The sequence below is a fragment of the Ictidomys tridecemlineatus genome, chromosome 5 (genome assembly GCF_052094955.1).
Source record: "Ictidomys tridecemlineatus isolate mIctTri1 chromosome 5, mIctTri1.hap1, whole genome shotgun sequence".
NCBI classification, from domain to species: Eukaryota; Metazoa; Chordata; class Mammalia; order Rodentia; family Sciuridae; genus Ictidomys; species Ictidomys tridecemlineatus.
Genome location: NC_135481.1, coordinates 113669059 through 113691219, shown reverse-complemented (window position 1 = coordinate 113691219; position 22161 = coordinate 113669059). Strand labels below are relative to the sequence as shown.

General features: G+C 56.9%; 1 protein-coding gene across 5 annotated transcripts in view; it reads left to right on the top strand.

The window, feature by feature from the left end:
- Window positions 1-16729, top strand: part of Prima1 (proline rich membrane anchor 1) — a 46330-nt gene extending 29601 nt beyond the window's left edge. For 3 of the 5 annotated variants that reach the window (XM_078050765.1, XM_078050766.1, XM_078050767.1), the window contains exons 4-5: window positions 4512-4641; window positions 13810-16729. In XM_078050765.1, coding sequence (XP_077906891.1) covers window positions 4512-4641; window positions 13810-13912 — 233 coding nt within the window. In that variant the 3' untranslated portion in view covers window positions 13913-16729. Of the gene's footprint in view, window positions 1-4511; window positions 4642-4911; window positions 5154-11167; window positions 11336-13809 lie in introns of those variants that run through there. The other 2 variants (XR_013439236.1, XM_078050768.1) reach the window with 2 other exon arrangements.
- The last annotated feature ends 5432 nt before the right edge of the window (window positions 16730-22161 follow it).

Sequence of the window (22161 nt, the reverse complement as noted above, 5' to 3'; positions counted from 1 at the left end):
GTCACTCCCTTTTCCTGGAAGCAGACTGCATTACTGTTGAAAGAGATGCTGCGAAACAGATTGCTTCCAAACTGTGCACTGCTGTCTGATTCGCTCGTCTCTCGCTCCGTCCCCCGACAGCCAAACATCTGTGCACAGCTTCTCCAAACAGCTGGCTCTGGCTCTGATGGAGCCAGCTGTTCCCCGGGTCGCATATCCCCGGGGTTAGTGGGCCGAGTTGGCTGGGAGCTGTCCTAGGACACCGGCTCTGTCCTCCGTGTCCTACTGCTACAAGGGGAGATGCAATCAGGCCGTGGCCACGGTGCCAAATGGCGAGCCTGCAGTCATCGCCGGGTGAAGGTGGCTGTGCTCCTCCGACCCACAGGGACTCTGCCTCCGTCGTCTCCTGCGATAGCCACAAACCCACGAGGAACCCGGGGAGGCGTCCATCACTGAGAGCGGCTGGAGGGCTGGCCGGAGCTCACAGTTCTTTTGTGGCCCTGGACCTGGGGTGGAGCCACCAGCCCCCACTTCTCCCTAGAAACCGCTTGGTCCCATGGGCTCAGCCTTCGGGACCCGTCCAGGGGACATCTGAAGCTCCCGCTGCTCCTACTTCCTCTGCAGGCACCTGCAGGGCGGCTTCTTTGCCTCCTGTAGCACCTGCCGCGAGACCCCATCATGCTCAGCCAGGGATTTGTTTTCGGGCTTCGCTCCTCTCCTCAGAGTTCCCCTGGGGACAGGCTTCCTCTGTCTTGGGAACTCCCTGGACTGGCACCTGACGGGCCCTGCCAGGCTGCTCCCCTCCGGCGGCACTGAGAGAAACTGCCCAGGTGGCAGGTGGGCCCAGGGCAGGACCCGCCTCACTCGGTTCTTGTCTCTTGTGGCCTAATGTCCTCTTCTGTGAGGACCCTTGTTTTGCGTATCTGGTCTTTGGCAGGTTTGTGGGGGTGGGTGGAAGCAGCAGCAGGGGCTCTGTGGTGTGTGTGTGACCTGGGATTGAGCCCCAAGGCACTCTGCCACCAAGCTCCACCCCAGCCCTTCTGGTTTTTTATTTTGAGTCAGGGCCTTGTCAAGTTGCCCAGGCTGGCTGCAGACTTGCCATCCTCCTGCCTCAGCCTCCCAAGTCGCTGGGATTACAGGCGTGCCACTGCACCCAGCTAGAAGTCCCAGAGCTTTTAATGATAACGTTTCCTAAGAACGCAGCTCCTCTGATGAATTCAAAACGAGCCTAGATTTTTCTAAACTGTCCTCTCTGGTGGCCATCTAGTCTCACCATCCCTCTAGGCCACAGGAATGTTTCCTGAATACAGCAGGCAAAGCCCCGCTGAGATTCGGAAAGGGTATGGCGACCTCTGAGACTCCAGGACACCTCCTGCCTTTCTGTCATGTGCAGAGAGAGTGACAAGAGGAGGCAGGAGCTCAGCAGTCTTGACAGTCTGACTGCGTTGGCCTCCCCTGTCTGCTCCCTGTCGCTCACGAGGCATCTCTCCTGCCCCTGAGCCACCCTCCCTGCAGCCGCAGATGACCTCACCTGGCAGGTTAGCCATCTGTGTGTGCCTCTTCTTTTGGAGGCTGCCAGCTCCTGAGCAAGAGGATCAGGTCTCAGTCAGCTTTATAGTGACTCACGGGGTAGCTGGCACCGGGCCTAGGGAGGGCGCGGGTTCCGTGTGATTCATCTTGAGAGCCCCAGCTCCCAGCACAGTGTCGAGCAGCAGGCGCGCTCCGTGCGTATCTGGTGGATGAATGAACGAATGAGCACATTCAGGTCACTGTCCTCTCAGGTACAAACCATCAGCTACCCACACGATGCCTTGTCATCTCTGGAGAGAGGTACTGGCCACATCCAGCACAGGGAAATTGAGGCGGGGGCAGGCCTGGCGGGTAGCCCAAAGATTGAGGTCTCCAGCCTGGCCCCTGGGAAAGCTGCTTCTTCTGCATGGGCTGGAGGGGGGCGCTCAGCTAGAGCTTACTGCTGTCAGGATCCACTGTGTTTTGAAAAGTGGCCGTACAAAGGACATTCCTACCCCGCTCACGGTTACGCAGGGGAAGGAGGAGCTGTGGAATCGAGTGATTCCAAGTGAGGCTCCTGGAGCTGGTGGGATTTCTCGCCCTGTTGGCATCTTTCAAGGGACAGTTCTACCTTGGGCATTAATACCTCATTCACTGTCATGAGTGCCCATGGCTGCTGGGATTGTGACCACCAAAGACACAAAGCTCCAAGTGCTACTGTTCGGGGAAACAACCCCTGGCACAGAAACCAGAACCGCATCCTTGTCAGTGAGAACAGGGGGTCAGGCGTTGGCGTGCGGGCCCCGTGGGGACAGGCAGCCTTGAGTGATCTGATGGTGTGTCTGACCCCCGCGGCGACTGCCGCTTAGAGAAGGGGCCTGGATCTCTGTCTGGTCACCCTGGGAAGACTTGCCCAAGTCAGGGACACCTCAACTGAGGAACTGGGAGGAAGGGTTTGGGGTTTGATATTTCAAAAAAGAAAAGCTAACCCCTGGATCAGAATGACAAGACCATCTGCCTGTCCTTAAGAGGGTCCCCCCTTGTCCCCCAAGTCCTGGGGCTGTCCTCAAGCCACCTATTCTTGAGTGGACAGAACTGCCACTTACCTCTTGAGCAAGTTCCTCAAGAGGTAAGTGGCAGTTCTTTGGGCCGCCCTCCCCTGACTTGAGTTTATTCTGACCTTGGATCCTGTACCTTCTCAGTGTTGGCCTGATCCTGCCCTGGCTCGGGCAGCCCGGTGGCATTCTTGTCCCAGCCGTTTCATGGGAAGCACAGCTTATTATACGTGGGATCTGAGGTCCAACCCCAGGACCTTGCATTTGCTAATGGTGTTTTAGCACCAACCCCCTGGGAAGTGCATAATAGCTTCCTGGATTTCTTAATCCAGCTGCTGTTAATTCAGTAACAACTTAGTCACCATCTCCTCTGCATCTTCCATGGTTCTACCCAGGAGAGAACAAAAGTGGGAGCACTGGGGAAAAGCAGCTTGCAGTTCCTTATCAGGCCAATCTGCACAGACCCCAGGACCTGGCAGCCCCACCCCGAGCGTTTACCCAAGGAAATATGAAAACACGTCTCCACAAAGGCTCACAGGCACGACTTTCGGCAGCTCAAAAACCTGGGAATAGCCTAGGTGTCCATCAACAGGGATGCGGTAAACAAATGATAGCATACGTGGCGGAGGTCTGCTCAGCTACAGAGAGGAAGGAATACTCAAGTGTGCAACCTGCAGACAAGTCTCCACCACTCTGCTGGACAAAGGAAAAACAAGAAAACGTTGGCGATTCTGTTTATGTGAATGTCAGGAACAAGCAAATCTAATCTATGATTTTAGAAATCAGAATAGCCATTGCCCTCAGGGTGGGGACCGGCTAGAAAGAGGTACTTTCTCGTGTGGGAAGTTCTGTGTTGTGATGGGCTGTTGCCTCTGCAGGTGGACACCTTTGTCAAAGCTGTCAGGGGTGCACTTGAGGTGGAGCTAACCCCTGGATCAGAATGACAAGACCGTCTGCCTGTCCTTAGGAGGGTCCCCCCTTGTCCCCCAAGTCCTGGGGCTGTCCTCAAGCCACCTATTCTTGAATGGACAGAGGCATATCCCATTCTTTTGGGTATATTCTTGTATCTTGAAGACCTGCCCAAGGCTGGCACTGTCTGTGTGTCCGCCGTCCATCCCTCTTCCTGTCTTCCTCTCTCTTTTCTACCTTCCCTCCCTTTCCTTCTCCTTCCTCCCCCACCCAGCCCTCCTGCCGTCCCCAGCACGGCTTTCCAGTTGTGCCAGGTCTTTCCAGGACCTCGCTCTGGGTCCAGGCTCTGGGATGAAGCTCTGCGGTGTCTTTGCTTTCTCAGAGGGACCTGAGCCTGCCTCTTGACACCTGTGCTTCAGAGGCACCCGACACAGCCCGTATCGAGGGGGTGCAGATTCACCCCCAAAGACTTCATGGGTGGGATAACAATGAGAGGGCCTCATGGCACCCAGTGCCAGGTGCTTTGTCGATGACACTTTCCCACATTCTGGCCACCCCCATACAGACTGAGATGACCACAGGTGTCCCCACTAGGCCAGACCCACGACTGCACAGACCCAGCCTCTTGCAACAATTAGCTTAATAAACTGACCTCACCGCCTCCTTTTCTGTCTCCTCCCCTGGAGTCCCCTGTGAGCCCGCTCCCCACCCCCACCTGTAGCGGAACCGGATTTAATGCCTCAACTGAGAGAATGAGATGTTCTGTTATTTTTCATGGGAAATTAAACCTGACCCGGCTGTCAGTTAGCTCATGCCAAGGGAGGATGGATGGCCCGGGCGCGGCACTTAACCCCTGCTCTGCGCACACACGCCAGGGCTGGGATGGAGGCACGGGGGAGGGCTGGCTGGGAGCCAGGCATGACGTCACCGCTGCAGGCTGGGGGTGGGGCTGCAGGAGAGGTCAGAGGGCCTTCCTGGGGGTAATGATGTCCAGGAGGTCCATGCCGGTGGCACCCTCTGATGCTCCCCCCGAGACTCAGCTGCTCCTGTGTCTTCCAGTTCCCAACTCTACCTCGTGCCCCGATGAGGAGAGCTGGTGGTCGGGGCTGGTGATCATCGTGGCCGTCGGCTGTGCCGCCCTGGTGTTCCTGACTGTGCTCGTCATCATTTGCTACAAAGCCATAAAAAGGTGAGTGTCACTGGGCCCAGTCGCGGGGGGAAACAGCTGGGCTCCAGGCTCCTCCACCCACCCTCCAGCACTTTTTAAAATCATAGCAATTGCTGAGACCATAAGAAGCAGAAAGACTGTACAACGAACTTCCCTCCACCCTCGCCCTCATCCCGCAGTTTCCGAGGTTTGGCTGTATTTGCTGCGTCTATTTCCTCTTTCTTCTTCTTTCTTTCTTGTTGCTGGAATATTTTAAAGTAAACCTCAGTCACGATGCCCCATTTTTTTTAGGTAGTTTTGATTCCACGAGCGTTTGACGTGCACCAGTTGTGTGTCAGGCCCGGCGCAACCCAAAAGAACAAAAAATATTGCCAGACACCAAAGGGTAATGGGAGTTGTTAATAATGCGGTGTATCTAAGAAAGTGTTTTTAATTCCTTGCCATCCCTGTGAAGAATGATCATAACACCTAAAACGTTTCATTTACCTCTTTTAATCTGTTGGCCTATACGACCTCACCTCAATAATTCAAAAGCAGAGACCAACATCATCAAGTTGAAAGTCTTAAAATGAATCATGGTCAAGCATCCAGAAAGGGGGCCAACAGTGTCCTGGCAAGCGAGTGGAAGAGGCCAGACCCAGCAGCAGGACCCAGCGTGGCTGCTGCAAGCAGCACAGGCCATGCCCTCCCTGGGCATGGACCTCCCAGCCCAGAACCCCCCTTCTCCAGTGCCCATGCTGCAGGGCAGTCTCTAAAACGACAGTCAATACCCAGGGAATAACTGTGGTCAACTCCTCGCCAGGCACCGGGTTTACCCCTTCACCCACACTCTTGGCTCCTCTTTGCCTCATCTCTTTCCAAACAGCCCCATTTGCAGATGAGGAAACTGCGGCCCGGAGGAGTTAGGGAGCTGCCCAGGATGGTACAACCGGGGAGCAGTCAAGTCAGAATTTAAGCCCAGAACCAGGTGACTCCAGAGCCCAGCCCTGGCCATGGCACCACTTTACCAATACGTTTGACTCCAGTGTTGGGCGAGAACCGGCCTGGATGCCCCTGCTCTTGCTCAGGGGTGCGGAAAAGGGGGGCCTGTGGGTGTGGCAGGGCGAGTCTGCAGCACTGGGAAGGACAGACAGACAGAGCTCGCACTAGCATCTCATCACGGTAGTGCTGCCCTGCCTTAGCTGAGCGGGCTCTGAGAGGGCTAGGGGATGACCAGGGAAGGAGCATGAAGGGAAGGCTCCCTCCAGGGGCTGTGGCAGCTTTGTCCAGGGACAGGGCAGGTCCAGGGAGCAAACGGGGCTGACGAAGCCAGAGCAGCCGTGGGGCAGTAGCTCCCCAGCACAGCAGCCCAGGGAACGGAGACTTAGCCCCAGGGAGGGTCTGCCAAGCAGAATGGCGGAGACACAGAGGAAGGGGAGGACATGTCCCCCAGCATCTCTGCGCCTCTCAGGTCTCCCATGGGTCCTCCAGTGGCCAAACCCAAGATGCCGAGGAATTGGAGAGATGCGGTCTGAGATCAGCCTCCCGGAGTGCCAAGCAGGGAGAGAGTGAAATGGGCAGCTGGGGGCACCTGGAGACAGCCCACACCATGATGCCCCTCCACCTCTTGGCCAAGATGGGGACACGGGGAATAAGACCCAGGTTGTCCCTAATCCAGAGACAGTGTCCTTGAAACACAATACCTGGTGCCAGGAGGGGGCCGTGCACACTGCAGACAGAGGAAGAGACCACTGCCAGAGCGGGGGGGGGGGGGGCGGGGGGTGCCTGCCCTGGGGGGCTGTAGAGAGCCTTGTGCTAGCCAGGTCTGTCTGCACTTCTCCCCAGAGCAGATGGAGGGTTTCCTGCTCTCGGCCATTTCTTTTTGGTCAATAATTCATCTGAAACATGCCTTTCCTCTCAAGAAACAGGAACAGCCCATGTCACCGGGAAAGAAAAATTCAGTGAGAAGCCCCACGTTTCTGAGCTCTCGCGGCCTCCAGTCCCAGGGGAGATTTCCATCTCATGAATGGCCCCCCGTCCAGCCTTTCAGAGCCAGGTGGCAGGAGGATGGTTCTAGAATCAGCTGGGGTAGGAAGGAGGTGATTTGGGAGTTGCCAGGTTGGGCATCTGGGGTCAAGATAGTCGGGAGGCCTGGTTGAAGGGGCTGGTCTTGTGGGAAGTATAGTGGTCAGCGTTCCCAGGAACCTCATCCTCCAGGGCCAGGGCAGAGGCTGAGCGCAGACAGAACCTCTGAGAGTTTATAGACAACCAAAGCCTCTTAGTCCACAGGGGAAGAGGAATCGTAAACCAGGGTGAGCCATCGAGTCACCAAGATAAAATTCCAAGGCCAGGCCCCAGATCCCCACTGACCTGGGGACACTCAGCAGGGAGCTGCCCTCCAGGGGTGGCCTTTGCACCCTTTCACCCCATGGAAGCCCCTGTGTTGAGGAGAGATGACCCCCCCCACACACCATGCTCCTGTGTAGAGACACCCACACCCTGAGGACAGGCAGAGGCCTTGCCCCGGGGGTCCTCAGGGCCCTGTTCCTTGCTGCTGCTGTGCCTTTGCCATTGAACCTCTTGACAGCCATTTCCGTCTCATGTTCAGGCTGCGACAGTGGGGCCGACGGGGGCCCCGGTCCTACAGACTGGACTGTGGACAGTGCAGTGGGTACTCTCGGCCGGGGCTGGAGAGCCTGCACTCCAGCTATTACTAGATGTGCTGTTGAGCCGCTTCCTGTGGAATGAGCACTTTTGAATGCTCCATGTTCCAGCCTCTTCCGTGGTGCCTTGGAAAAGCCCTTGACTGGCACAGGGCTTCTCAGAAAGTCGGTGTTGGTCCACGGGTATTGAGCATCTTCTGTAGGCCAGGGCCTAGACCAGGCTCCAGGGATGTAGAGTGCACAGGATTGAGACCCCATCCTCATCCTGCAGTGAGACAGGCAGATAACACACCCACACCCACAAACTGATCCACAAGATGGTTTAAAAGACATTGCTACGAAGAGAAGGTGAGCGGGCAGAGAAGGAGGGGACGCAGAGGGGTTGCTTCCACCAACCTGCAAGTCACGCGTGTTGTGCACACTTTTTTAAAGAGCTTAATGATTTCAAAAGTGTGGCTAGGGCTTTGCGCACTCATTACCACCTTTTAATTCAGTTTTTATTTTTGTCAGAGTTAATACATGCACATAATTTAAAATGTCCTGTGTGCCATAAAGTTATTAGGGAAACAACAGCCCCTGACTTCCGCTGCTCTTCCCCATCTCCATCTTGAGAGGCGGCCACTTCTGACAGCTGTTGCTGCTGTGTCGCCTCCGATTCTAAGTGATGTGCACACAGCTATTTGAGTTTTCCTCCAATTTGGAACATTATCAACTAACTTTCCACTATGGAATACCAGGGTCGGCACCCCTAACCCACAGACCCCCAAAACTCTTCCTCTCTTCCATCCTCCACGGGTGGCCTCCCAGGGCGGGCCTCAGGATATTCAGTGGTGACCTTGGGCCGTTTACCACGGTTTCTTTGCTTTCCTGGGTTTCCTCTCAGTGTGCTCAGGCCCATGGTGCCAGTTTCCTCTTGGAGACTCCGTCCTGCTTTCGGGGGGCCTGGTGGCTCTCTGGGCCTGCTGCGTAGCCACTGGGCTGCGGTCCCTGCAGCAGCTTCCCAGGGCCAGCACTCCTAACAGGCTTCTGCCTGGAACTCCCCACACTTGGCTTCCCCCGCCCTGCCCCGGGCTTCATTTCTTCATCTTGATTCCTTCAGGAACTTATTATAAGATCGCGCCCAAATATACACTCCAGAGAAAGCTCATCAGTGGGTTTTTTTTTCCTCCAGAATTTACATTCTTTTGGGACTTCAGGGTGGCCCAGATAGGGGTTTGTTCTTCCTTCCTGCAGGGCAGCTGCGTTGCCAGGCAGGGCTGGGGATGCGTTTCCCTGGGCTCCCAACCACAGCAGCCTTGGAGAGGTCATGAGCAAATGAAAAAAAATGCCAGACCTTTCTCTTCCCCGCCCAGCAGCTTGTCTGAGTCCATGGCTCCGCCTGAGCTTCCTTCTTTCTGGAGGTAAAGCCGGGATCCCACTCCTCTCGCTCATCTCTCCCCGCTGTGCCTGGCACGGCCCTTGCACCAGGGGCCACTTGGTGACCATTTCTCTGGCTTGAATGGAGGCCTGTTTACACACGTGCCAGCTTCCACCTTTGAACTTGACGAAGGCCATTTAGAATTCCAGCAGACTCACTTTCCCCCCTTCTCCCTGGGTGAGTGAAGGAGAATCTGTTTGGAGTAAATAGCACGTGCCCAGGGCTCAAGGCCAGGCCCCGCCCTGGCACCAGGTTCGGTCTCCTCCACCCTCTGCCATCTCTGCCCTTCCCTCTGAGTCCTTCTTCAGCCTCCTCCACACTCTAGCTCAGTGACACAGCAGCTCCCCTCCACCTCAGAGTAGCAGAGCCTCCCTCCCACCTGTGTGTGACATCTCGGGCCCCACCATGAAGGGTCCTGCCACCTGCCACCTCCTCATCCACCCCATGGAGCACAGCTACGAGGGGCCAGCCACCTCCACTCCCTTCCCTACTCTGGCCACTAGCTGAAGGGTAGGGACAGGGGACACGGAGGCAGGCTGGCCCAAAGCCCCAGGGAGGCCCAGGGATTCAGGACAGGATGGAAATTCTTCGCCCACTTTCCACTCACCATGAACTTCAAGAGCACCCCGGGAATGCATCTGGGGTTCCCTTGGGCTTTGCAACTGGTCTGTCTCAGGGACAAACACCTGTGGCCAGGTGGGTGCCTGATGTAGTAGCTGGGGCTGGACAGCTGTTCCCACCCATCACGTCTCTCTGCTCTCTGTGTAGGCACCTGTAACCCCCCCCACAGGCGCCCAAGTGCTGTCCCTGGCTGGAAGTCCAGGTCACCACTTCTCCCTCTGGAGTCGAGTGCACATTGGCACACTCCCCGTAGGGGCCTCTGCTGGTCAAGCGCTGGGCCTCCGGGGCCAGCACTGCCCCTGGGCCTTGCCCCGTCGTTGGGCTGTCTGGGGTTTGGCTTCTCCCTGGTCACCGCACAGGCTCCTTTTGAGTCCGGATGCCACAGTGTCTCCCATCATCATCACCATTGTCCTGCCTCCAAGAAGGGCTTGGGCTGAGACGGGATGTGGCGGGTGTCAGGCTGCCCTGGGCGCAGGAGCTTGCGTGGACTCCTTTCCATCAGCGCTGGCTGACGTGGACCCAAACAGAGCTCTGCCTTTTTCTTTTCTTTTTTTTTTTTTTTTTTGGTGTGTCTGTGTGTGCCGGGATTGAACTCGGGGGCCCTTGACCACTGAGCCACACCCCCAGCCCTGTTTTGTATTTTATTTAGAGACGGGGTCTCACTGAGTGCTTAGCACCTTGCTTTTGTGGAGGCTGGCTTTGAACTCACCATCCTCCTGCCTCGGCCTCCAGAGCCGCTGGGAATACAAGTGTGTGCCACCGTGCCCAGCTCTGGGGCCTTTTTCTTTTGTCATGAAGAAGTTCACCCCTCTCTGAAGCCAGCTCCCCAGGCCCACTGGGTCAAGGTTCTGGACTAGTCATTGTTCCTGGAGCCTCAGAGAAGCAGGTTCTCAGTGTCCCAATGAGACAGGTGCCATGGGGCCACTCCTGCCCAGAGACCCTCCAGCCAAGGACCTTTACCCCCTCAGCCATGCTGGCATCTAGGGGCTTGAAGGATGGTCACTTGAAGGATGGTCACTGAAGCTATTGTGGAGACCTCTGTCCAGGCTTCCGTAAGTGGCCCTTTGGTCCTTTCTCCAGCATCCTGGCTCGGAAGGACCTCATCCTGGATGAATCCCAGCCACAGAGCTTAGGGGGGTTGCAAGGCAGAGCCCGTGAGAGGACCCTTGCCCAGCCAGCCACGCCCTCCACTGTCCCCTCTGGGCATGTGGCTCCCGGGAGGAGGCCTCTCAGTTGAAGCCCGGGATCTGGTCAAGACCCTCAGCTTCCACCCAGGTGTGCAGGTGCTCAGACCTGGCTCATCTGCCTGGGACATGGCGGGGAGGTGCCCAGGCCTGGAAGTGGAACTGCTGCTCCTCACAGGGATAGCTTGGTGGCCGTGGCCGACCTCTGCCCTGTGTGTGTGTGTGTGTGTGTGTGTGTGTGTGTGTGTCCTGGGCTGGGCAGCGGGGAGGTGGGTGCCTTTGGCAGGGAGAACCTGGGACCTGGAACCCCCACTTTGTTGAAAGCAAACCCTCCGGGGTGGGGTGAGACTAAGGGGAGCTGGGGGCCCCTCTCAGCCACCCGAGCTGCACCCTGCCTGCAGCATCTCCAGCAGAGCCGCGGTGGAGGGTGGAAGCACCAGTCAGCCCCAGAGTGCCACCTAGGTCCTGGCACTTCCTGCCCAAGGCAGGCTCCATTTCTGCCAAGGTCGCTGGACTGTGGGCACCCCGAGTCGTCAACACAACACTCTGAGCAGAGAACACAGAGCGCCTGCTGCTCCCATGCCACAAGGGGCACGAGAGGTGGCAGGTGGGAGGGCCTGGCCTCCTGGGCACGTCCTGAGCGTGGCCAAGGAAGAGCTCACTTACCTTTCTCTTGGTTTTAGGAACCATGCCACTTAGGGAGCCCTCGGTGGCCGTCTCTGCCTGGACCAGGGTGGACATGCCTCTCCTTGGTTTGGGGGACCAGCCCTGACTGGCCCACAGAGCCCAGATCCAGGCTGGGTCCTAGCATCGCCCCATAGCCCTTCTGGATCGTCACGGGCACGTGTTAGGTAGGCAGCTGTGCAGACTGGAGGACGCTGACCACTACCAGCCAGTGGAGCAGCCCCTGCCGGCACCTTCTAGCACAGAGCAAAGAGTTAACAAGCACTCATGGAGCACTTACTGTTTGCCAGATGCTCATCCAAGTGCTTGACATGCACTAACACAATTAATCCTCCCAACCAGCCTATGAAATGGACACCATTACTGTGCTCATTTTATAGATGATGAAACTGAGGCACAGAGAGGTTGCTCAGCTTGCCCTAGATACACACAGCCAGAGAGTAGCGGAGCCAGGTTTCCCTGAGCTGTGACATCTGCCCCTAAGTGCAGCATCAGTGTTACTGTTCAGCATCAATGTTACTGTTACCCCACTTCCCCTGGGTACTACTGAAGCCCAGAGGCTTTGGGAGCAGTTCCGGGTCACAGCTCAGGGAGCACAATGGCTGGGGACTTGGCTCCAGTGGCAGGAGGGGAGCATGCCACGTCCACTTCTCAGGAGAGCCCTGGGTGCCACCCTCTCCCCTCACCATGTGCAGGTGTCTCTGAGCCTCTCCCTCCACAGGGTTCTAGGACCCCATGCCATGAGACGTCCCAGGTTAGAGGTGAATGAAAGAGCCAGGTGTGGAGGACCCTTCAGGAGGGTGAGGGAAGCCATCCCATGCCCACAGGACCTTGGACCCATTTTTAGGGGATGCTGTCCCAGTACTGGGAGGGTGTGTGGCCCAGGATGCAGGGGCAGGGGGTGGTGGTCCCGTCATCCCCAGCAGGTCAAAGCCCTCCCTAAGCCTCAGTTTCCCATAAAACGACCCTTAACTCCAGCCTTGCTTCTTCGGGGAACTCTGAGGAGGGACAAGAACATGTCTGAGAAGACTGCTTTGCACAAAGAGGCAGGAAGCGTGGGTGTCCCCTTCCCTTTCTAGAAGAAGCCCCAGGCAGGCTTGGCAGCGCAGAGTGCTCCCCCAGTTCCTCCTGGTCTTGTGAGCCTCTTCCACCACAGGGGAGAAGGGAGCCGTGAGCAGACTGCAGCTCAGCCCTCTTCTCCGAGGCCCACGATTCCACTCAGGCCGCCACTGGCCATCTCCTCACAGACCTCCCTCCACCAGGCTCATTCAGACAGGCTGCATCGCAGGCATGGAGCCAGCCACCGAGGGCCAGCCCCGCTCACATGGCCTTTGGGAGGCTCTGGGGACACTCGAGAAGGCAGATGCAATCGTCCTGAGCTTCTCACGGGGGCCACAATGTTCACTGGAGACAGCACTCGGCAAGTGCCCCTTCAGGCTCAGCCCTGGGGACCTGGGAGGTGCCTGACGGGATCAGGTCCACCCAGTACAGCAGGACTGTGGCATGGAGCTGGGACACGGAATGGGCAGCCCAGACCAGGAGGGTGTAGATACTCCAGGTGGGGCCGGAGCTCTCCTGAATGACTGGAGCCAGGACAGACAGTGGCACAGAGATTTCAGGAGCTCAGCAACTGAGCAGGGGCTTTCTCAGAGCCTCCCTCCAATGGCCCTGGTCCCCTGTGTCGATAGAACAGTGGACCTTGGGGTTCAGCAACCTCTGAAACGAGCTGCAGATGATTTAGGATGAAGGGTTAAAAAGCACGGATGTATGGTGATTTAATTTGGGCATTCATCACCATCATCATCATCACTCTTTCACTACTGCTCTGGGTCTAACCATCACTGTCCTCACCACTGCCATTACCCTGCCACAACCATCACCACCTCCTCCACCATGATTACCACTACCACCACCATCATCACCATAACCACTACCACCACCACCTGGATCACCACCATCACCACTGCTACCACCACCATCACCAGCACTACCATCACCACCACCACCTCCTCCACCATTATCACCACGACCACCACAACCATCACCACCACCTCCTCCACCATTATTACCACCACCACCACCATCACCAGCACTACCATCACCACCACCACCTCCTCCACCATTATCACCATCACCACCACAACCGTCACCACCTCCTCCACCATTATTACCACCACCACCACCATCACTAGCACCACCATCACCACTGCCACTACCCCCTCCTCCATTATTCCAACCACCACCACGCCCTTCATCATATTTTCCATTTTCCTTTGGCCACACAAGCAAGAGGGTAAAGCTGCCCACGGGTGCCTCTTTCTATTCACTGTCTGCTACCCCTGTGTCCATGTTCATGACCACAATCAATGAGGTCACTCCACGCTTGATCCTGTGAGGCTGACTGTACGTTCTGACCTGTCGAAACAGTCCCGGCTCAGGCCTGCTTGGTTAGCAATGGTCTCATCTCCTAGATTGCGTGCCACACTCTAGTTAAGAACAATCCAGCTTCTGATGGACCCCACAGGGCCAGCAGTGTAACGATGCTAACCCAGAAGAGAGGGCTTCATTCCAGGACATACAGAGGTCCACCCCACAGTGACTGGTATCTAACGATGTCCCTGCCTCCCCAACCCCCTTCTAGGAAACCACTGAGAAAAGATGAAAATGGCACCAGCATTGCCGAGTACCCCATGAGCTCCTCCCAGAGCAACAAAGGGGTGGACGTGAACAGTGCGGTGGTGTGAGTCTACCCCTAGGCCCAGACCCGATGGCCACAGGGACACCTTGGAGGTACTAGTGGACATGGGAAGCCAAGTGGACACAAGCTGACTCCAGGCTTGCCCAGGACTCCATTGTCTTGCAGGCTTCGGGCCTTCTGAGGAGAACCCACCCTCTTCCCAGGCCAGCCCCGGCCAGCCCTCAGGCAGGGGCTGCGTGGACATCAAGCTGAGCCTGGCCCCTGCATGCAGCGCTGGGGCAGCGTCACACCCGAGGCTTCCACCTCCTCCTCATCTTATATGTGGTCCCCTGACTGTCCCCCAGCTGCTACCTGAAGCACGCACTCTGAGGAAGACAGAGGGTCTGCCTGCTGGGTTGGGGAGGTGCCCCCTCTTTAGCTAAAAGAGAAGTGATCCAAAGCCCGCCCCAGGCCCCGAACCCCTCCTCCAGGAAGCCCACCTGCTTCTCTGTGAACATCCCAACAGAAGCCATCGACACAGCCATGAGACAGACGTCCCCTTTCAAAGGTGCTTCCCACCCATCTGTCCTTACCCCCCTTCGATCATCTTCAGTCTTCCCGGCCTGCTCCACCCTCCGTCCCCAGCCACACCTGGGTCCCGAGGTCCTGTCTGCCTGCCATGGGGTGGTGAGCCCCACCTGCAGATCCCCTAGGAGCAGCCAGAGGGGCTCGTCCACACTGAGGCGGTGTGTCCCAGGAGCCTAGGCCAGGCCACGGCCGCGGCCCCTGCACCTGCTCCCAGCCCCACACCTGGCCCCACAGGAACGAGCCCCGGTGTGAGCCAGGCCTTGCCGCAGAGGCAGAACCACCACACGTGCAGATCCTCTGTGTCCCCCAGAGTCTCCCGAGGCCTGACCATGGCACCCAGACCCTCTCCTGAGAGTCCCCAGAAAGAGGTGTTTCTGCCCAGTTTCTCCCTGGGAATGTCTTCTCTGGGTCCCGTCCTCTGAGAGTCTCGAACCCTCCTGAGGGTGGGAAGGAAAGGGAGGGAAAGGAGGGACCCTCCAGGCTCAGGGACCCCCAGCCCTGCCAGCTGTTTCCAAGATGGTCACCTGCCCTAGGGGGCTCATGGCTGCGCCCTGGGAGGCCTGGAGATTGTGCATCCCTTGATGGTTAGGAGAGCACTGTGACCCCATGGCTCCCTGTGTTGCCCCCACACTTGCTCAGAAACTACTGGCCGTGTTCAATGGCAGCACCCACTGGCCTCGTAGGGATTAACTGGTTGCACCTGCTTTGCCACTTAAGTCACCACTGAGCTTCTCTGGCCAGTGTTTGGGCTGCAGGTGAGACTTTCAAATCCAGGTAAGACTGTCAGCCGTGAAAATCAGCCCCCATTTGGGCTGAAATGTCATTGTCCTGGAGCCCATGTGCCCCTGGAGCCATGAGCCACTCTCCTGCCCCAGGCTGATGGGCACAGCCCTGGGCATGCCCTCCCATGGGGGCCTTGTCTTCCTTCCCCCTCTTGGCTTGAGGACTTGGCTTGGGTTTGGACCTGGATCTCGCTTCCCCAGCACCTAGGCATTGGCACAGGGCTGCCTGTGGCCTTCATGCTGGCTGCCCCTGTGCAGCACTCTAGGGACACAGTACTTGGTGACAAGCAGGCCAGAGGAACAGGGGCAGGGAAGGTGAGAATGCAGCAGATCCCCCAGGGCACATCCCCATGGCCTGCACCTCCTGTGGTATGCAAGCCGCCGGTGTCCTGAGCAGATGCCTAGGCAGATGGGCCCTAAACTCATGCCACCTGGCCCCGCGCTACTCAGAAGCTCCAGAGCCATGGGAGGTACCTTCAGCTGGAGGGAGGCCTGTGGCTACAGGGTCCTGGAAGGCTGGACCAGACCCAGGGAGGTTCAGCATGGTGCAGCTTTCCATGCCCATCAGGTACCACTGTCCCCAACTTTGGCTCAGGCCTAGCCCAAATTTGACCTTTGGCCTACAGGAACCGTGACTGAGCTGTCTGTTGTGCTTTGGCCTCTGAGACATCCAGAGCTCGGGTTGGCACGTGAACCCCCTCACCTTTGCTTGTGAAATCCCTTCTTGCCCAGGGAGAGAAAACCCAGGAGGAGCCCCCCCTTGTCAAAAGAGTTCACTGGAGAACAGCCCCCCACCCAGGGCTGGCCGTTCAGAGGATACACATTGCAGAGAGTGAGGCCACCCGAAATTTAGCCCTAAGACCAAAGGGCATGTGAGCTCAGGACGTTTTGCTTTAAAATGGATCTGTGGTGCTCAATGCAGGCCCATCCTCAGATGAGGCTGGACTCTGAGGCCAAGGAGGAAACGCATGCTCCTGAGCATTTTCTCAGATGTCTTCAGCCATCTTGATGGGGAGAAAACCAATGGCATTTAGGATCTGCCGGAGTCATCAGGTGTTCCTAGAAGCTTCTAGAGGAAGTTTGGAAAGAAAGACTAATAGGTGTAAAAATATAGACATATATATTATATATAGTTATATATATTTAAAGAGATATCTATACATATATATATATATATAAAATTACTATACTCGGCATCTGTACAAAGTATGATTTAAGCAGCCCAGGTAGCATCAGACACGTAATGCATGAGTGTAAATATCCTGAAACTGCCTTCTTAGCAACGTGCCGTGTGTACAGGGGAAAAGACCTGTCCCTTGGGGTTCTGTCTCAATGGACAGATGTACAAGTTGAAGCTGTCTTGTCCACCAACAAGCCATAATGCCAATTTCATGCTGAGGCTTCTGTATAGGAAGTGGGACCACCTGCAGCCTTGGGGTGGGGGGCACCGTAAGCTGCTTATGAGGAAGGAAGCACCGTGACTTTTTTATTTTCAATAAAAATATACTTATAAAGATGGCTGTCAGTTGTCATCTATAGTAGGCACTTGCCCCTGTGTGTGGGGTGGAAAGGAGAGGGCGGGCCAGGCAGAGGTTCTGCTCAAGCCCAGGGCTCCATGGTACAGTGTGTGTCTTATCTCTCTTTTATATCTTAACACCTGAGATCAATATTCTGAGATAAAATCAGAAAGGTTCTAGGCAAATGGAAGAAGCTGGTCACCCCAACTTGGCAAGTGCTCATGGGAATCACCAAGAGCAGGAGTTGACTGGCTACACTGGGGAGCCAGGAGTCAATCTGCAGCTAGTGTCCACCTCCCAGTGTGTCCAGTCCTGTGCCCAATTGTCAGTGCCCCACAGTGTCCCCAGCCACCTTGTTGCATGGAGTCATGGCCTGCCCCGTCCCACCAAGCAGAGGGGCCAAGACAGCATGGTCCCATGCTTGCCCACCCCTGGAGCATGACCGTCTGTGGGCGCCCATTCACCCCCAGCCTCACCCCCAGGAAGCCCCACTTCCAGCTCAGGAAAGCAGCTCTGCCTGGATGGGCCCCAGCAGCCGGGACGCGGGAAGGCAGAGGAAACCGGAGTTGTGCCACTTTGTCCTTCCTGTTGGTAAGTGAGGCGGCGGGTCAGAGTGGAAAGGGAGCACTTAGATTCCAGTGAACGGGTGGGCTGTGTGAAACCCGAACCTTCAGCCCGACCCTCTATACTTGAGGGGACCCCAACCTAGATCGTGTCATCACAGTTGGGGCTCCACTGGGCTCCTCTATCCCCACCTGGGTTCCCCACAGCATCAGTTAGTGACTTGGAAAAGGCCTTCCTGCCTGGAGTGGGGGAAAGATCTCTCCCCATCTTGGCCACAGCCCTGGGGTGGTCAGGGCAGGGCAGGGACTCGGGAAGGGCCCACATTCTGGGCATCAGGGATGTGAGGGGAGTCGTGGAGCTTCCCACTAGAGCCCCAAGGCACCTCTCAGTAGTGTCCCCAGCACACCTGGATCTGTGAGGTGTAGGCACACAGTGGAAGGCAGCTGTCCCTTACAGTCACTGTCTCTGCCACAGTCAATACAAGTAGTTTGTGCCATCCAGGCTGGAGTGACAACTGCTGTCCCCTGACCACCTACATGGGCCATGCTTTGGGGCCATGCTTTGGTGCCGTGAGGGCCAGTGGGACACTCAGGCCTCACACACAGTCCTATGCACCCAGAGCCCACTCAGAGGCCGGCAGGGTGGAGGCAGGAGCTGTGGGGGGAGGGCAACGCTCTGCCAGCCTGGGAGGGAGGAGGGGCTGGCCTGGGGTGCCCCAGCACCAGCTCCCCAGGGCCACTTGTCTGATGCCCAGTACAGCCAACTACATGCCCCCTGCCTTCTCTGGGGCCCTGCTGCCATAGAAAAGCAGGAGACCCAGCAGGACCCACAGGGCAACCTGCCTGCCACCTGGAGCAAGGTGGGATCCCTGTCTTGAACCCCGGGGGCCGTGCAGGGACGCTCCTCCTCCTTCCCACAGGACAGAGACCTGCGAGGCTGGGAGAGCCGAGTGGCTGGACGCCAGCTGGCTGTCAGCTCACTGGTGTAGCTTCGAGTGGCCTCACCTTTGGGCACTGATCCCACCCAGCTAGTGACCCATCCTGCTGGGGCACCCACATCTTCTCCTCCCCCATTCCCTACGCTGTCCCCACCTGGCGCCAGGTGCCTTCCTGCCTCTTCCACAGCAGCTCTCAGAAAGAATCTGACCAAGCACTCAAGCCCTGGTAGATGCCCTGTCTCCCTTCCCAGATGTGCCCAGCCAGGGCTCCCGGCCCGTCTGCTATGCAAGTCGCCACCCCTCTCCCTGTCCTCTGCGATGGAGCAGGCACTCTTCACACCTCTGCCCCTGCTCCCCAGGCTCTCCTGTCCCCTGGGCCAGTGTCCTCAGGCATCTGGTGTCAGCTCTCCTTTATTTGTTCCTTCATTCATTCATTCAGTTCCCAACACGGAGCATCTGCTCCCGCCAGGTGGCACATGGGACACTGGGATCCAGCTCTCCCAGCAGAGGCCTCAGCTGGAAACTGCAGAGGCTCAGCTCCTCAGAGCAGCTCATCCCGCCTTGGCCTCCAATCTGCCTCCAGGCGCCCTTCCACCCACCCTGCTCCTCTAGCAACACCCACTGACTTCCAGTCCCCTGTCCACCTGCCCCAGGTTTCTCCTCTCCCCACCGGATCACTGTCTGCCCTCCTGAACTCCCTCAAGCACCCCCATTGGCTGTGGTAGACCCATCTCTTCCACCATCTTGGTCTGGCTGCTCTAGGTAGGCCCTGCTGCCTCCCCAGTCCCATCCCTGTCATAAGCCCCATAGTCCGGTCAGCCTCCTCTGCACCCTATGCCCACTCCCTGGTTGGGTTTTGCGGTCCCTGACCAGTTTGCCCCTCCAATCTGGGTGGCCACATCACATTTGCTGCCCAGGTCGCTCTATAGGCTGTCTCCATCCTGAGCACCCGGCACACACACCCACACATGCACAGAGCTGGAGTCACTCCCCCTGGGGTGGCACAGTCTTGCACACACAGCTTTCATGTTTGGCCCTCTCCTGTGGGTGTTCCCTGTTGCCTCCCCCACCCCGTCCCGCCGCCGTGAACCTGCCAGCACGAGACCCTCTGTCAGCTGATACCCTAGGTGCTGATGGGGGACCTGTGCAGTGTCCTGGGGATACAGAGGGAAACAGGACAGGGCCTCCCCTTCAGACACAGGGTGGGGGTGGTTATGGGTCTGCAATGTGTACAGAGATGGTGACAGCAGACAGAGACCAAAGGGACACCCAGGCCAGCTCCTCAGCACATCTGTGCCTGACTTCTCTGAGCCTCCCTCAAGCCTCAGAGGCACAAAGTTCACCCTTATCTTACAGAGAGCAAGCAAAGGCCCAGCGACATGAGGGGCTGAAAAGGACCAGCAAAGCAGGTGTAGCAGAGCCACATTTCAGGCCCAGCCCGGTGGCCACAGCTCGAGGTTTTTCAACCAGGATGGGCCCTCAGAGTTCAAAGGCTCCATTCCCTGCAGATGGGCACCCAAGTATCTTCCCAGCCCCAGGACATGCAGTCAGGGATTCCTGGACCCAAGTGATCATTCTAGATGGAACTTCTGGCAAAGCTCCTTCCCTCTCAGAGCTTCAGTTTTCTCATCTGTAAAATGGGGCCATGGACTTGGCTCACTCCTGCCCTGATTTCTACCTTGAGTCTTTCTCTGGCCACGACTAGTCATTCTGTGTTTTGTCCCCTTAGTTTTTATCAGTATAGCACTTCCACCACCAAAGAATTATTGTCGGGCTGCTGCAAGCTTCTGGTCTTTCTCCTCCTGTTAGAATGAGCCTCCTCCAGTGTTTGGTCTTACTCATTACCAAATATCCAGCCTCCTGCAAACATCTAAGCATGCCTGGCACAGAATATTTGTTAACTTAAGTATAATTTAACACAGTATTCACAGGCATAAAGAAAAGAATGTAGCATTTTATTTCACATAGCTATAGTCCCCGCCTCCTTGGGGTGGGGTGCGGGTAGAAAAACCTGGATTTTCATGATGGTATTTTGGCTTCTTCCTGTCTCCCTAGTAGCTTCTGGATGACTAGGTTTCTTGTAGGTAGATGCTTAGTCTTGTGTCCCCTCCAGGAAGCACCCACCATGTGTCCCTGAGCAGGCATCTGTCCGTCTGGCACGGGGCAGCTGGCCTCAGGGCACATGGTGTCTTCCAAGTTCTCGCAGGTCCCTGCTTCTGGGGGCTGGCCTGGCTTGCTTCCCGCACAGGTGACAGTGGGCTGTGCCTCGACCCTTCTGGCCTTTTAGGATCTCTGGCTGGCCCCATGCTCTGGCTGAAAATGTCCAGCTCTGGAGGGTTCACCCTCCTGATTGTGGTCTTTGCCCATCTTCCTGTTCTCTCAGCACCAAATCCTTGGGGATTTCTGGCCTCTGCCCACCTGCACAGGCCAGTGGAGGGCTGTAGACACTGCTGTTTTATGTGCCACTGTCCTCTGGGCCTCTGGGATTCATTTCCGAATGAGCAATGCTACAGCGTCCTCAACCAGGAGGGAAGGGAAACATGCCCACCTGGCCTCCCGGCCCAGCCCGACACTTCTCTCCCTTCCCTTTTGCAACAATCCACTAGGGTCCAGAAGAAGTGGGCTCTGCACCCTCAACCTGACTGGCCAGAACTTTCCTCAATCCTCGCCTCTTCCTGCCCCACACTGTCCATGGAACAGAATGGGGCACACAGTATCCTGGAGAAGAATAAAAAACATATCCATTTATTATTTTCAAAATATTATCCCCATTACAAACACAATGATGTGCCCACACCGTGTGAAGTCCAAATGCCAACACAACGTGCCACACGGAGGAGGATTTCCCAGTTGCTCATTCAGACCCAGAAGCGTGGGGGGAGCCTTGAGTCACCGCACGAAGTGCAGCAGCGTGGGAATGCCACACGCGAAAGAACTGGAGCCAAGTGCCCATCGCAAGCTGTGATTCCATGTCAGCAAAACACAGCTGTCACATGCCATTGCAATTTGGAGAATAAATGGCTGCATGAAAGCAAGGCGAGGATCACGGAGCCGGGCGCACAGAGCAGGAGCGCTCCAGGAAGGCTGGCCCTGGCTCTGTCACCCCCACTCTGTGCTCAGTCCCCGAGAGGCATCGCTCCCAGTGCTCCTCCAGGGCAGGGGAATCATGCCTCCGCTCTGCAGCTGATGAAACAGGCTTAGCAAGATCCAGCGACTTCCCTGTGGTCAGAGACCAGGTCACAGACAAGTCCAGGTTCCCACCCAATGCAGCTGGCGCCAGCTTCAACCCACAGGCCAAGGGCTCCGCACACCCTGCGGTCTGCCCAGTTCCCACACCCTTGCCCTTGCTGGCCTGCAGGACTGTCCTCACCTGGAGAGCGCTGCAGTCCTTCACACTGGATTAGTTGCTGGTTCACTTCAAGGGGCAGAAACCCAGCAGCCAGCAGCCCCTTGAGGGGGTCCCTCCTCCACTGGCTGCAGGGGGCCAGTCTGCACTGCATAATTAAAAAGCCACCTCTTCCAAAATTTACTTGGCTTCCACAAATGTCCTGTGCACCCTGGAGGGCACAGTAGGGCAGGGCTCACTTTGGCCCATACATCTGACCCTCCCTAGCAGGACATAGAACCTTCCCTAGCAAGGCCCCCAACCACCATGGTGGTTGGGGCAGAGGAGCGATTCAGGGACCAGGGGCTCATGTGGGACTGACAGCACTGCTCCAAGCCTGACTTTGTGCCTGAGTTTCTGGCTGAGTGACTCTGGATAAATCCCTTCCCCTCTGGCGCTTGTGAGTGAGAGGTTAGTTTAAATCACGGTAGCAAACTCACAGCCTGTGGGCCAGTGGATGGATGAGGGAAGTTCTCAGGCTTGTGAACCTGCCCAGAGGTCCCAGAACCTCTGTTGAAAGGCTGTGGGGTTGGTTCTTCCTTC